The sequence below is a fragment of the Letharia columbiana genome (assembly GCF_014066305.1).
Source record: "Letharia columbiana isolate WasteWater2 chromosome Unknown Sc0000016_s0, whole genome shotgun sequence".
In the NCBI taxonomy this organism is placed as follows: Eukaryota; Fungi; Ascomycota; class Lecanoromycetes; order Lecanorales; family Parmeliaceae; genus Letharia; species Letharia columbiana.
The window spans coordinates 395742-410035 of NW_023501056.1; the positions used below are offsets into that span (position 1 = coordinate 395742).

The 14294-nt window shown below is 49.0% G+C and overlaps 2 protein-coding genes across 2 annotated transcripts; one reads left to right on the top strand and one right to left on the bottom strand.

The window, feature by feature from the left end:
* Window positions 1-68: 68 nt before the first annotated feature.
* Window positions 69-5682, top strand: HO173_005711 (uncharacterized protein; the record flags this gene model as incomplete). The annotated part of the gene is made up of 15 exons (XM_037307626.1): window positions 69-409; window positions 466-662; window positions 714-817; window positions 870-1135; window positions 1188-1298; window positions 1353-2037; window positions 2085-2270; window positions 2325-2393; window positions 2443-2625; window positions 2679-3752; window positions 3804-4204; window positions 4252-4756; window positions 4809-4994; window positions 5048-5200; window positions 5275-5682. 15 exons carry the CDS (start codon window positions 69-71, stop codon window positions 5680-5682), a joined length of 4869 nt encoding a protein of 1622 aa, XP_037165435.1.
* Window positions 5683-6173: 491 nt separating this feature from the next.
* HO173_005712 (uncharacterized protein) lies at window positions 6174-13186 on the bottom strand (the record flags this gene model as incomplete). The annotated part of the gene is made up of 3 exons (XM_037307627.1): window positions 6174-6230; window positions 6299-12390; window positions 12451-13186. 3 exons carry the CDS (start codon window positions 13184-13186, stop codon window positions 6174-6176), a joined length of 6885 nt encoding a protein of 2294 aa, XP_037165436.1.
* Between the last annotated feature and the right edge of the window lie 1108 nt (window positions 13187-14294).

Sequence of the window (14294 nt, forward strand, 5' to 3'; positions counted from 1 at the left end):
GTAATTGAAATTCCTCTCGCCTAAAGGATCTCTTGGATATCGCTTCGCTTTAGCAACCTTCCGCAACCATGACGCCAACTTCTGCTCCCTCAATGGCCAAGTTTACTCTCGAAGACCTCAAAGGTCTTGGGCCAGCAGAGAAGTTGCCGGCCATCCAGCATACCACAGAAGGCTCATCTACAACTTCCCGGAAACGAAATGCCGCTCAGCGATCGATCTTTCAAGGCTACAAGGGAGCAACTATGCCAAATGACCCTAAGTCAAAGACCGATGTGTTAGGAGTGATGAACGAATCAGAACAGGAGCCCAGTCCCAGCGCCTCGGATTCGGAAGACGAGCAGAATGCGACCCCAAGGACGCTCACATTATCGGAGAGACGCAAGGCTCAGAATAGTAAATTCTCGGCATGGTAAGCTGTCTCCAGGGAAGAGATGTCTACTAATGTTGATGCTCATCGTCAAACAGGCTATCAAAGCGCGCCGCCAAGATCACGAATGAGGAGGTGCAAGCAGTTGTCGAAAATGCTAACGAGGAGAACCTTTCGATCCGTAGCCTAATGGCAAAACAAGAGTCTAACGTAATTATCACTGATCCGAGGGAGTATCAATTAGAGCTATTTGAGAAAGCAAAGGGGCAGAACATTATAGCTGTACTTGACACTGGTCAGTACGGTGTATAACCATTTGATATCTCTCCAGCTAATACGGTCACAGGCTCCGGCAAGACTCTTATAGCTGTCCTCCTCTTGAAGCACATGATCGACAAGGAGCTCGAGGATCGAGCAATGGGCAAGAAGCGACGCATTTCGTTCTTTCTTGTAAGCTTCTCTCCATGGTGGCTGATTCCTCGGATAACAATCCCCCCCCCAGGTGGATTGTGTGACACTTGTTTTCCAGCAATTCGCAGTGCTCGAATGCAACCTAGATCAAAAGATTGAACGTTTTTGTGGAGAAATGGGCTGCGACCTCTGGGTGAAAGAAACCTGGGCGAAACACTTTGCCGAGAACGAGGTCATTGTGTGCACGGCAGAGATACTCAACCAATGCCTGATGCACTCCTTTATATCGATCGATGATATCAATCTTCTTATCTTTGACGAAGCACACCACACTAAGAAAAATCATGCCTACGCTAGGTCGGTCTCTTCCAAACTCCTAGGCCTTGGTTTCAAGTCTAATATCTGACAGAATTATCAAAGACTACTATGTTACCCAAGATGACCCAGCGAGGCGGCCAAAAGTATTCGGTATGACTGCATCTCCGGTTGACGCGAGAGAAGACGTGGTCAAGGCTGCGAAGTAAGCGAATTGCCCATTATGTTTCCTCCGTATGTATGTCTTAACGGTGCTCAGAGAACTCGAAGCAATGTTACACAGCCAAATAGCGACGACCTCCGATCTTTCTCTTCTGCGAATGTCAATAAGTCGTCCCAACGAAAGCCTCGCAGTGTACGAGCGATTGGGCTACGCCTACGACACACCACTTTCATCGTCGCTGAAGGCGAAATTCGGTGACTTCGAAGCCTTGGCCAAATTCTTCAGAAATGCCCGAGAAGCTACTTCGCAGCTTGGCGAATGGTGCGCGGATCTTCTATGGCGTTTCGTTCTGGATGAGGAACAAGCGCTTAAAGTTGAGCGGAAGATAGAACGGAAATTCAATCGAGACGCAAGAAATCGTCCCGTGGCAATGCTAGATTCTGAGCTGGCCCGGTTGAAAGAGGCCAAGGAGATGGTCAAGAATTGGACGTTCGCTGATCCCGACGTCTCAGGCAGCAGCCTGAGTTCAAAAGTCTTGCTCTTGTACCAGTACTTGAGCTTGATCTTCGAGAAGCCGTCCGACGCCAAATGCATTATTTTTGTCAAGCATCGATATACTGCAAGGCTTCTTGCACAGCTTTTCAGCCGCATCGGAACAGCCAACCTCCGCTTGGACTTATTGATTGGCAGTCGGTCTGGCGATGTCGGCGACATCAGCTTTAGTTTCAGGCAGCAAGTTCTGACTCTGATGAAGTTCAGAAAAGGACAGATCAATTGCCTTGTACGATGGCCCGCTTCTCTTGAGAGCTGTGTTGCTGACGAAAGCAGGTTGCGACGTCCATAGCAGAGGAAGGACTTGACATTCCAGATTGCAACCTGGTTATCAGGTTAGCAATGTCAATTGACGATGTCGGAAGATTTGAGCTAAAGTGGCCTCAAAATAGGTTCGATCTTTATGACACCCTGATACAATACATTCAGAGCCGAGGACGAGCCCGTCATGCGAACTCGAGGGTATGAATCTGCATTCCTTGAAGTGTAACCGTACTAATCAGTAACATTATCCAGTACATACACATGATAGAGGAAGACAACAGACTGCATCTTCAAGCGGTAGCTGATGTTCGCAAAGGCGAAGTATTTTGACCGCGTGATTGAACCAAGAGCAATGGCTAATACTAAACAGGCGGTGATGCGAAATTTTTGCGAAGCGCTTCCAGCAGACCGCTTGTTACAGGGCAATGACTACAAGCTAGAGGCAGCACTGGTGAAAGAGAAGTCCTACAGGAAGTACGTCGACCCTGAAACGGGAGCCACTTTGACCTATGCGTCTAGCCTGGTCGTCCTCGCCCACTTTGTGGGATGCCTCGTGAGTGCTCGAGATCCTATTACGCGGCTATATCTAACACACATAATGTACAGCCGCACCGTGACGAGGACTACACCCATAAGGCTACGTATTGCATGTCTGTTGAAAACAAAAATTTCGTGTGTGAAGTGATATTGCCCGAAAGCTCGCCTATCCACAGTGCTACGGGCAGACCTTCGTCGAGGAAAGCCATTGCAAGAAGATCGGCCGCCTTCGAAGCATGTCTCCTCCTTCGACAAGGCAGTCACTTGGACAAGAATTTGATACCAACGTATCATAAGAGTTTGCCGCACATGAGGAATGCTCATCTCGCCCTGAACATGAAAAAGGCTCACTCTTACAACATGAAGATGAAGCCAGGTCTATGGGAGAGGACCCGGGGCTCTCTCCCAAGCGAGGTTTTCCTAACAATTCTCTCTCTGAAAAACCCAGAGAATCTTGGAAGACCTTGCCAGCCTCTTGCCCTACTGACGAGGACACGACTGCCAAACATTCCGCCATTTCCTCTCCACCTTCAGGTTGGGAAGGTATCACAGCTTCTATGTACGTCCATCTCGACGAGCTTGGATGTTAGTAGTACGGTATTGACGGAATTGAACGAATTTACTCTTCGTATCTATTATGACATCTTTAACAAGAAGTTCGAGGCAAATGAGCCTCAGATGTCGTATTGGCTAGCTCCGATAGTCGACTCTTGGACAACCTCTCGTGAATGTGATCCGCCGAATAGTTTGATCGATTGGGCTGTGCTTGCGCGTGTTTCCCAGTGTTCCGACACGCCCTGGACCGTCGACACGCCGCACGTTGAAATCATTGACCGCTATCTGATAGACAGGTGGACCGGGGGAAACCGCTTCTATTCTCTCGAGATCAAGCCAGATCTGAAGCCCTGCGATCCCGTGCCCGAAGGTACTGCTAAGGCTAAAGACATGGACTCGATAATTAACTATACCACGACTCATCTCTATAAGAATTCCAAGCAGAAAATGAAATGGGAGGATGATCAGCCCGTCATCCTCGCCCACAAGATCCTTCATCGACTGAACCTGCTCGACGAAATTACGGAAAAGGAGAAGGGTGTGAATACGACTGCCTACCTTTGTCCGCAACCTCTCAAGTTTTCCGCCGTAAGTTGATGGCTTCCTCCGCTTGATACCAAGATGCTAATGTAATTTCAGTTGCCTACCACCGTTGTTGCAATGGCTTATTTGTTTCCGCCATGTATCAGTCGTATCGAGTCGTACCTAATAGCAGTGGAAGTATGCGACCTCTTAGGCTTGGCTATTCAGCCAGCGCTAGCTCTTGAGGCTCTGACCAAAGATTCCGACAATACCGACGAACACAGGAGCGAACAGATCCATTTGCAGAGGGGCATGGGTAAGAACTACGAAAGACTTGAATTCATCGGAGATTGCTTCTTGAAGATGGCGACTTCGATCTCAGTGTTCTGCAAGAGCCCAGAAGAAAATGAGTACGATTATCATGTGAAACGCATGCTTATGATCTGCAACAAGAACCTGTTCCACACGGCGACGTTTCTCAAACTCCAAGAATTCATTCGCAGCACGAGTTTCTCAAGGTGAGCAAGTCGTACCTTCTCTCAGTTTTGCGTGCTAAGACGCCCAGGCGCACATGGTATCCCCAGGGCATCAAACTCCTGGAAGGTAAGGGTTCCAAAAAAAGTGGCGAAGTAACATCACAACATTCTCTTGGGGACAAGACGATCGCGGATGTTTGCGAAGCCTTGATTGGTGCAGCCCTACTCTCGCACGATAGTATGGATATGGCGGTCAAAGCCGTGACGGCCTTCGTCTCCAATCCCAATCACGACGTTACTCAATGGGATGATTATTATCGTCTTTACTCTTTGCCACGTTACCAGACAGCTCACCCTACGGCATCGCAACTCAATCTAGCAATGCAAGTGGAGCGAGTGCATCAATACCGCTTCAAATATCCGAGACTGCTACGATCGGCTTTCATACACCCTTCGTATCCTTTCGCAGAAGAGAGGATCCCCTGCTATCAACGACTCGAATTCCTGGGTGATGCGCTACTCGATATGGCATCCATAAGCTTCCTTTTTCATCGCTATCCTGACAGAGACCCGCAGTGGCTGACGGAGCACAAGGTTGGCTATCCCAAATCGCCTGCATGGTGCAAGTTTCACTGAAAACCCTCAGATGGCCATGGTATCCAACAAATTTCTTGCCGCTGTCTCCGTCAAACTAGGCTTTCACAGGCATCTTCGTTCAAATGGCGCAGTTATCGAGAGCCAGAATCGTGAATACGTGCAAGATCTTGAGGAGGTGGAGAAAGACGCCAATGGGGCGCGGGACTATTGGACTTTGACAAAAACAGCTCCAAAGGTATCCAAACTCGCCTTGTTGGCCCGCGTTCGGTCGCTAATCTTAGTCTTTAGGCTCTCTCTGATATCGTGGAGTCTTACATCGGCGCCCTCTTTGTTGATTCGGAGTTCAACTACGGAGAAGTTGAACGCTTCTTCAACGAGCACATCAAATGGTTTTTTGAAGACATGAAAGTCTATGATACCTACGCTAACAATCATCCTACGGTCAGCCTTGTCCCTCTCTTTTCATCAATGTGTCAATCTCTGGCCCGATTCCCTTGCTGACCTCCGTCGTTCAGACCTACCTCCATAACCTCCTCTCTCTCTCCTTCGGCTGCACCAACTACCGTATCATGGCCAGCGAGGTCCCAGCCATCATCCCGGGTGGTCTTCCAACTGCCATAGCAGCCATCATGATCCACGACGAGGTTGTGGCAGAAGGTACCGCTAGCTCTGGAAAGAACGCGAAGGTCAAAGCTAGTAGTCAGGCCCTCAAACTGCTGCAGAATTTGGCACCATTTGAGTATCGGCACTCTTACGGATGTAATTGCGAGGGTAAGGAGCAAGATTGGGTCGGCAAGGCCGGTGACGGCGTGGGTATGGCGGGGCAACTGAAGAGGGGGCAATGGGATGAGAAGGAGGAGGATTCGCTGCGAGCTAAGATTGCTAAAGGTGTGGAGATTGCTAAAGGAAAGGAGGTGCGTTGAGAGTGAGGACTTTACAGGCTGAGAAGTACTGGATTTCGAAAGGACAAGCAGGACATTGGATGCTTTACGAACGACCTTTATGACTATATGACCAGAAACGAAATTAGTTTCGTGCACGCGCAGTAGGAGTTGAACGCATGCATCTCGCATACAATCATGAGGAATCCTTGGTACTCTACACGGTACTGCAGATATTGCAATCGCGATGAGTTACCTAGCAAGATAGTAAAGGACTCATTTATGGTAAATTACCTCTCATGGTAATTGAATTTTATTGTGTTATGTATTACTTCGTGGTCTCATTCGCTCTCTAATGCTTTGCCTTCGCATATCTACATTCTCATATCGCTCGCTAATGTACTGTCGCAGTTCTAATATGTATTAAGGAGACACATGGAAGAAATTTTGGTATCCAATCGCCTGCTTTTTATGCCAACTTCTCAATAAAGGTATCGTCTCCTTTGCCGCACAAATATGGAGTCATTACTTCCTCATGGAGCCATGACCAACGCAAGCAATGCCATTCGGCAGTAGAGTCCGTATCGCATCTAATTCTCGAGTTAGCATCCCTGACCATCGAAGTTCAGACAGCCCGGTGGGTAGTAGTATAGCATACCTGTCTAAAATACGCCGCCCTCTGGTCGAAATCGACCTCCTCGCCCACTTCCTCGTTCCTCGGCAACGGATGCATGATCACCATGTGGGGCTTTGCGTGCTTCAACACGTTGTTATCAATGACCAAGCCTCCTTTTAGTCTCTCGTATTCGCCAAGATCCTCGAAACGCTCTTTCTGCAAGCGCGTACAGTAGATGACGTCCGATCTCGTAATTACTTCGCGAGTCAATGCGGAGCCTTGATGCACTAGCTTGCCGGCACCGATGAGGGATTGCCGAACGTCGGCAGGAAGGGCGAGGGAGGGAGGAGAGATGAGTTGAATGTGCACATCGTAGTGTTGGAGGAGTTTGACAAGGGAGTGGACTGTGCGACCGTAGCGGAGGTCGCCAACGAAGGTTACGTAAAGGCTATTCACCGTTCCCAACTCTTCTCGTATTGTGAAAAGATCCAAGAAGGCTTGAGTGGGGTGTTCCAGGCTACCGTTGCCTCCGTTTATGATGGGAACAGTGCTGAATTTGGCGGCAATAGCAGCGCTCGCTTCATCAGGATGCCGCAGTACGATGGCATCCCCGTAGCAGCCTAGAGTACGGATGGTGTCTTGGAGCGTTTCACCTTTCCGCGTTGAAGAATGGGACGTAGCGATTGCGACTGTACCGCCGCCGAGGCGTTGCATTGCTGCGTCAAAAGAGGCGGACGTGCGAGTAGAGGGTTCGTAGAAGAGGGTGCAGAGAAGGCGACCTTTGAGGATGTCGAGGATGCCTTGGCGCACGACACCGAGGTACATCTCCTGGGCGACTGTAAAGAGGAGGTGCAAGTCTTGGCGGTTGAATTGGTCCACGGAGAGGATGTGGCGTTGTTTAAAGGGCGAGCGGGAGAGCAGGTCTTGGACATTGTGGGTAATCGGAGGCAACGACATGGGTAGAGAGGAGGAGCTGAAGTCTGAAGCCATGGTCGATGGACTGGGAGATTGCGTTTGGGCATCTTTAGGAGACTGTGTGGTGCTCATTCCATCCTGCTGGCGTAGCCGGCTGATAGGACGTGCCGGCAATGCGGTTCCTGAAAGCACGGATGGTCTTCGATCATGCACAGATTCTCGACGGTCGTGTGAGCTGATTGGACGAAGGGCTGGGGAATGCATTGGCTTCACCACGGGTGATTGATAAGACAGAGAATGCCCAGACATGTCTCTCCCAAAGCTCGCATCTTGCATTACTTCCCCATCAAGGCAGGTAGTCGTGTCTTGGAAGATGACTCGTTGAACGGAACCTCGCATGGCCTTTCCAACGAATGGCGACCATACAGCAGAAGCTTGTAGCACATATGGTCGGTCGACCTCAATCTCGATTGATGTTCCAGGCTGATCATGGAGCTCAAAGATCTTCTTGGGGTTTCCATGCAACCTAGCAATCACATCATCCATTGTCAGTCGACTTTCGGAGACGGCGGTGAGCAATAGAGGGAGAGTGTCAGCAATTCCCACTGCGGGCGTAGCTGCTTCATTGGCGGCAATCGCAATCCGGTAAGGAAGACTTCCAATTGAAAAGCAGTCTATTGTTCCCATGTGATACCACAACGCTTTTTGGTCGGCGGCAGTAGGCAGGGTGGAGCATTCTGGAACGTCTTCCTGCGAAAGGAACAAGGAATAAACTGAGACGTCGCATGTCACTTTCAGTCCTCTCGATTTACTCAAGGCAATGAGCTGGATATCTTCCTCCGTGGTGACGCAAGTGACGTGTAATTTCCGATTGTGCAAGCTTGCCAGTAGGAGCGCCGAATACAAGTCATTAGTTTTAGCATCAGTGACAATGGTCTTATCGTTCGGCCAGGTAGCAAAATGAGAAGCCACTGCTGCGACTTTGCTGATGCTACTCGACAGATGGTCGAAGGTGATGAAGAGGGAGCCAATATCGTCAACGACTTGACTTATCTGCTCGGAATTTGATGACGTCGCTGCGACAGAGAAGTTGTAGTCACAGAAAGCACCATGTCGGCTTCCTTGTTGTGCTAGCTTCAATGAGCGGGCGTCTGTCACTGAGCTCTCAAGTCCCAAGGGCATGACTCGGATCATACTAAATCCTGCTGCAGCGGAGGCTTTAGTGACTGTGGAAAAATCCCGGTTACCACTGATAGCCACACCGGGGACAAAAGCTGACACGTTGATCAGGCCTGGCAAAACCATCGTTCGGTGACCGGTCTGATAATCAATGCTTCGAATCTCAAAGTCGTATTGCCTAGCGATTGCTTCGATGAGAATTTTAGCATTTTTGACGTTTGTAACCAATGGTATCTGATAGTCCACTGCCAATCTTCTGCTTCTATAACCGCGACTCATGTAATTGGCAGGTCGACGGAAATTGTTGCTGGATGGTAAGTTGATGTACAGATCGATGAGATTGTTCGCAAGATGCTGCGGTATTGAATACTCTGAATTTTGTTGTTCAGACTCACTGGAGAGTATTTCAAGAACTTTTACCGGTAGGCCGTGTTCTTGAAGGTAGTCCGCAGTTCCAGTAGTCGCGAAAAGGTTGTAACCTAGCTTGTGCAATTTTATAATGGATGGTAGCAATTCCATCTTCTCTTTCAAGGCCCCAAGCGACAGTAGTATGTTATTCTTCGGAAGTTTGAAGCCAGTCGAGATGAGAGCTTTGATGTACGCTTCATACTTGTCTCGGCCGAAGCAGGCCACCTCCCCCGTGGATGCCATCTCCACTCCCAGAACAGGGTCTGCTCCGGAGAGCCTGGAGAATGAAAATTGAGGTACCTTGACGCCAACATAGTCTTGGGGTATTTCGGTAGGTGGGTACGCCACAAGAGGAACTCCCATGATAGCCTTAGTAGCCATTTCGATCAGGTCTACACCCATGACTTTAGACACGAAAGGGAAGGATCTTGAAGCTCGAACATTGCACTCAATGACCTTGATCTCGTTGTCTTTGGCAATGAATTGTATATTGAAGGGTCCAGTCACATTCAGCGCATCGCCGATCTTTCTTGTCGCATCTACTATCCGTCTGACAGTCTCTGGATCAAGATCTTGGGGAGGCAGTATTAGGGTAGCATCTCCAGAGTGGACACCAGCATTTTCAACGTGCTCAGAAATGAAATGACCGACCATAATACCATCCCGCGCGACTGCGTCCATCTCTATCTCTTTCGCATTCTCGATGTACTTGGTAATCACGACCGGATGCTCTTTGGACACTTCAGCTGCTTGATCCAGATAGCTTGCGAGGTCGTGCTGCGAGTAGACTGTGTTCATTGCTGCCCCGGAGAGGACGTATGACGGCCTTACTAGCACAGGGTAATTGACTTTGTTGCAGAATTCCCTTGCTTCTTCGATGCTCGTTAGCTCCTTCCACGCTGGTTGATCCACGTATATTCGATCCAGCATACGAGAGAACTTGTATCGATTTTCGGCCATGTCAATCATATCGGGTGATGTACCAAGAACTTTGACATTTCGGCGATACATATCTAAAGCGATGTTGTTTGGTGTCTGGCCTCCCAATGAGATGATGACCCCACTGGAGGATTCCAATTGGTAGATATCAAGGACAGTCTCAAGATTGATGGTCTCAAAGTAGAGCTTGTCTGCCTCGTCATAGTCTGTGCTGACCGTCTCCGGGTTGTAGTTCACCATCACAGTCTTGAAGCCTTGATCTCTAAGAGTGCGAATGCCTCTTACAGAACACCAGTCGAACTCTACTGACGAACCAATGCGGTAGACTCCTGATCCGAGTACCATTACACCATGGTCTTCAAAGCTCACATCGTGCTCCGAGCCGTTATAAGTCAGGTATAGGTAGTTCGTGAAGGCAGGAAACTCGGCTGCTACAGTATCGATCTGTTTCACGAATGGTGTGATCCCAGCATCGACTCGAAATTGACGCACCGCTCCCTCGGTGGAGCTCCAGAATTTTGCGAGCTGTCGATCTGAAAAGCCTAGTTGCTTGGCTTGACGGACCAGGTTTTGCGTCACTGTTTGAGGTTTCAACGTGCTCATGAGCTTCCCAAAGTCGCTCAGTTTCTTCAGCTTTCTCAAGAACCACTTGTCAATTCGAGTCATCTCCCAGATCTTGTCAACAGTGTAGCCAGAATGCATGGCATTGGCGATGGCAAAAAGGCGCTGATCCGACGGTGTTTGTAGCTCGTTGTCAATCGACATTAATGCGCTCGTGTCGTTGAATCCAAGATTGTGGAAATCAATAGATCTGATAGCCTTCTGGATAGCTTCTTCAAATGTCCTGCCAATACTCATGACTTCTCCAACACTCTTCATCGAGGAGCCCAGCTCTGTAGAGACTCGAGTAAACTTATTCAGATCCCATCTCGGTATCTTGACAACGACATAGTCCAAGGATGGTTCAAAGCATGCACAGGTGACCTTCGTGACACTATTTGAGATCTCATTCAAGGGTATACCTAAACCAAGCTTAGCAGCGATGAATGCCAAAGGGTACCCGGTTGCCTTCGAAGCTAGGGCAGACGATCTTGATAATCGAGCGTTGACTTCAATAATGCAGTATTCTCTGGAGTCCGGGTTCAAGGCATACTGTATGTTGCACTCTCCTACAACTCCCAGGTGGCGTATAACATTGACTGCTGTTGTTCGAAGCATGTTGTAGTCCTCATCAGATAGGGTCTGCGAAGGCGCCACGACAATCGAGTCTCCAGTGTGAATACCCAGTGGATCGAAATTCTCCATGTTGCAGACCGTTATGCAATTGTCTCTCACATCACGAACAACCTCATATTCAATCTCTTTCCAACCCTTCATGCTTCGCTCTACAAGGACCTGGGGGCTTGCGGCAAACGCTTTTTCGCAGAGCTCACGCAGTTGCTGCTCGTTATCGGCAAAGCCGCTGCCTAAGCCCCCAAGAGCGTATGCTGCACGAACGATGACGGGAAAGCCGATGTCTTTTATTGCAGATACAGCTTCTTCAATAGAAGTCGCAGATGCTGATGGTGCACACTTCTCGCCAATTGATTTCATACGGCGAGCGAACAGCTTACGATCCTCGGTTGTGCGGATTGTGTCAATTGGGGTCCCCAGAACCTTCACACCAAGCTCTTCGAATTCGTCAATCATGTCTACCCCCACTTGCAATGCTGTCTGGCCGCCAAAGGTGACATAGATTGCGTCCGCCCGCTCGTGCTTAATGATTTTCCGCACCGAGTCGGCGGTCACTGGTAGGAAGTAGACTTTATCGGCAAGGCCTTTGGACGTTTGTATGGTGGCAATGTTGGGATTGATCAAGATAGTGTAAATCCCCTCCTGCTTTAGAGCCTTGATGGCTTGGCTACCGGAGTAGTCGAATTCTCCGGCCTGGCCGATGCTGAGGCCTCCGCTTCCCAGCAACAAGACCTTCTTCACAATCACTCTTGGATGCAGCTTTTCATTCTCGTCGGCCGAGCCACCCGGCAAGTCGACATGGCGTAGTAAAGCTTCGACTGAGGCAACGCTTTCTTTGACAGCATTGATGAAGACATCAAAAAGGAATTCGGTATCTCGTGGTCCAGGTGTGCTCTCTGGGTGAAATTGCACGCTGAAGTAAGGGCGACTGAGATGTCTGATACCTTCATTGCTGCCGTCATTTGCATTTACGAAAAGCTCTTCCCAGTCAGAAGGTAGGCTCATTGCGTCGACTGCATAGCCGTGGTTCTGCGAGGTGATGTAGCATTTTCCAGAGGCCTTGTGAGTGCAAGGAATGTTGTGCCCGCGATTTCCAAATTTCATTTTAATCGTTTGCGCTCCTGCAGCTCGGGCAAGAAGCTGATGACCCAAGCAAATTGCAAAAATAGGAGTTCTGGCTTCTTGCATAGCAGCAGAGATATGCTGCACCGTCTTTGTAAGCACTGAGGGATCACCAGGACCATTAGAGATAAAGAGGCCATCGTAGTCTTTGCCAGCAAGACTTGGAAAATTATAATCCCATGGAACGACCAGTACCTCCACCCCTCGGGAAACCAGGCAACGAAGCTGGTTATATTTGAGTCCCACATCAACGCAGACAACTCTGATTGGTCGGCCAGACGAATGAAACAAAGCGTTCCCAGCTGGTGGAGTGTAAAGACGAGGCTCTTGGATGGAGACTAGTAATGGACATCAGCTGAAACGCCCAAATGGCGGATAAGCAGGAGGGAAACTCTCACCGTCAGCAACAAGGTTTTTCGTGTTCGGATTATTCCACTCAATATCTTCAAACGATGGAGCTTCGGCGTACTCGTTTTGTCCATTGTGACCATTGACCATACCGTTATTCTGATTCTTGGCTTCGATCACCATCTTGCCGAGCATGCTTCCTTCCTCTCGAATTCTCTTCGTCAGGGCTCGAGTATCCACCCCGTACATTGCAGGTATGTCCTGTTCTTTGAGCCATGTCCCTAAGGAGGATGTAGCAAGGTGATGTGAGTAGTCCTCTCCAGAATATGAGGCTACCACAAGACCCGAAACATGGATCTGGTTGGCTTCGAAGTGAGCAGGTAGGTCGCCAAGTATCTCGTCCATTGTATTCCTGGAAGGTACGCCATAGTTGCCGACAAGTGGAAATGTGACCACCAAGATTTGTCCTTTGTACGAAGGATCCGTGATTGACTCTGGATATCCCACCATTCCTGTCTGGAAAACAAGCTCTCCAGCAACACTCTTATCTGCCCCAAAACCAACACCTAAATATGTTTTCCCATCCTTCAATTCTAACCGCACTGCTTTTCCTGAGAATTCCCCCTCATGTGGTGCTGCCAGAGCGTTGAACGTAGGCGCCGTGCTGACATTATTGAGGGCTCGGGTAGGTGACGTAACATCACCGGGTTCGCTATCAGGGAGGCCGACAGAGGCAGCGACTCGAGGACTGCTGGGCACATCGTGATCCATTTGCTTTGCAGGCATTAAAGGTCGAGAGCCGTTTAGTGTCTGTGGTGTAGGAAGGTGTAGGAATTGTGGATTAACACTTACGAATTTCCATGTTCTTGATGTGTTTCAATTACCCTTACGCGTTTGAAAAAAAAGCATCACTTACCCTGAAGCAGTGTTGGACATTCTTGTCAATATGCAAGAACTTTTTTAAATATTGCAGCGGCGAATCTTCGGTTAAACAAATATTGGCTGGGGCACCGTTAGGAATTAAGCCTGGGCGCCTGGTAACTCCGGGTGTTAAACCTGAAACAGTCACCAGTCACACGGATAACCAGTGTCTTTGCATTCAGCGTACCAGAGAAGACCCATGGTCATAGAAACTAACAACATACCGACACCGCCTGCTCTTGTGGGGCAATAGTCCTTTGAAAAATGCCAGGCATCTCCATGTTATCCAGTTGTCTTCGATGCCAGAGACAGCATCAGCCCGGTAAACATGCAGGCCGTTTCGGCTATCATCGATGAGCTCCAATTGTGCGAGCTCATCCTCCAGAGCAATGCCCGAAGCATTTCAGAGAATGCAGGGACTAGCGGCCAGTCCATTCACAGTCTTTGTATTAAGCACCTGATCGACAGTGAAATCTTCCTAGCGCTAAACTCCTGCAGCGGGAGAAACGCCCGTCGTCACTGGGTCTTTGACAAAATCAAGATGGTCCAGCAGGGACAATTATGTGACGACCCATCATCGGAAAGAATCTCATCGCCATATCGAAAGCAAAATCACAATGTAAAGCGGAGATGCTGACCTCGAAGAGCTCTGCTCTTTACGGTGAATTGCTGACAGCGCTTTACGTATTGCCGGCGATCATCAACTCTAGCATGCCTGCAGAAGCTTTCCAATTAAAGCTCAGGATTTGATACTAATAGTAGAGTCAAGGAACCTGCAAGCAGATCGATTGATATAGATACGGAGATGGGAAAAGATATCATCAGGGGGGTTGCCCTTAGGTCCTCACGTGAGGTTCCCATTGCTGATGATAGGAGGATTCGCTACCAATGCTGTGATGAGCCTCGAGGAATCAATCGGTGAATATCGGGACTTTCAGATTAGGGCTGCACAAGGCTCCTTCTGTTCTGTTCT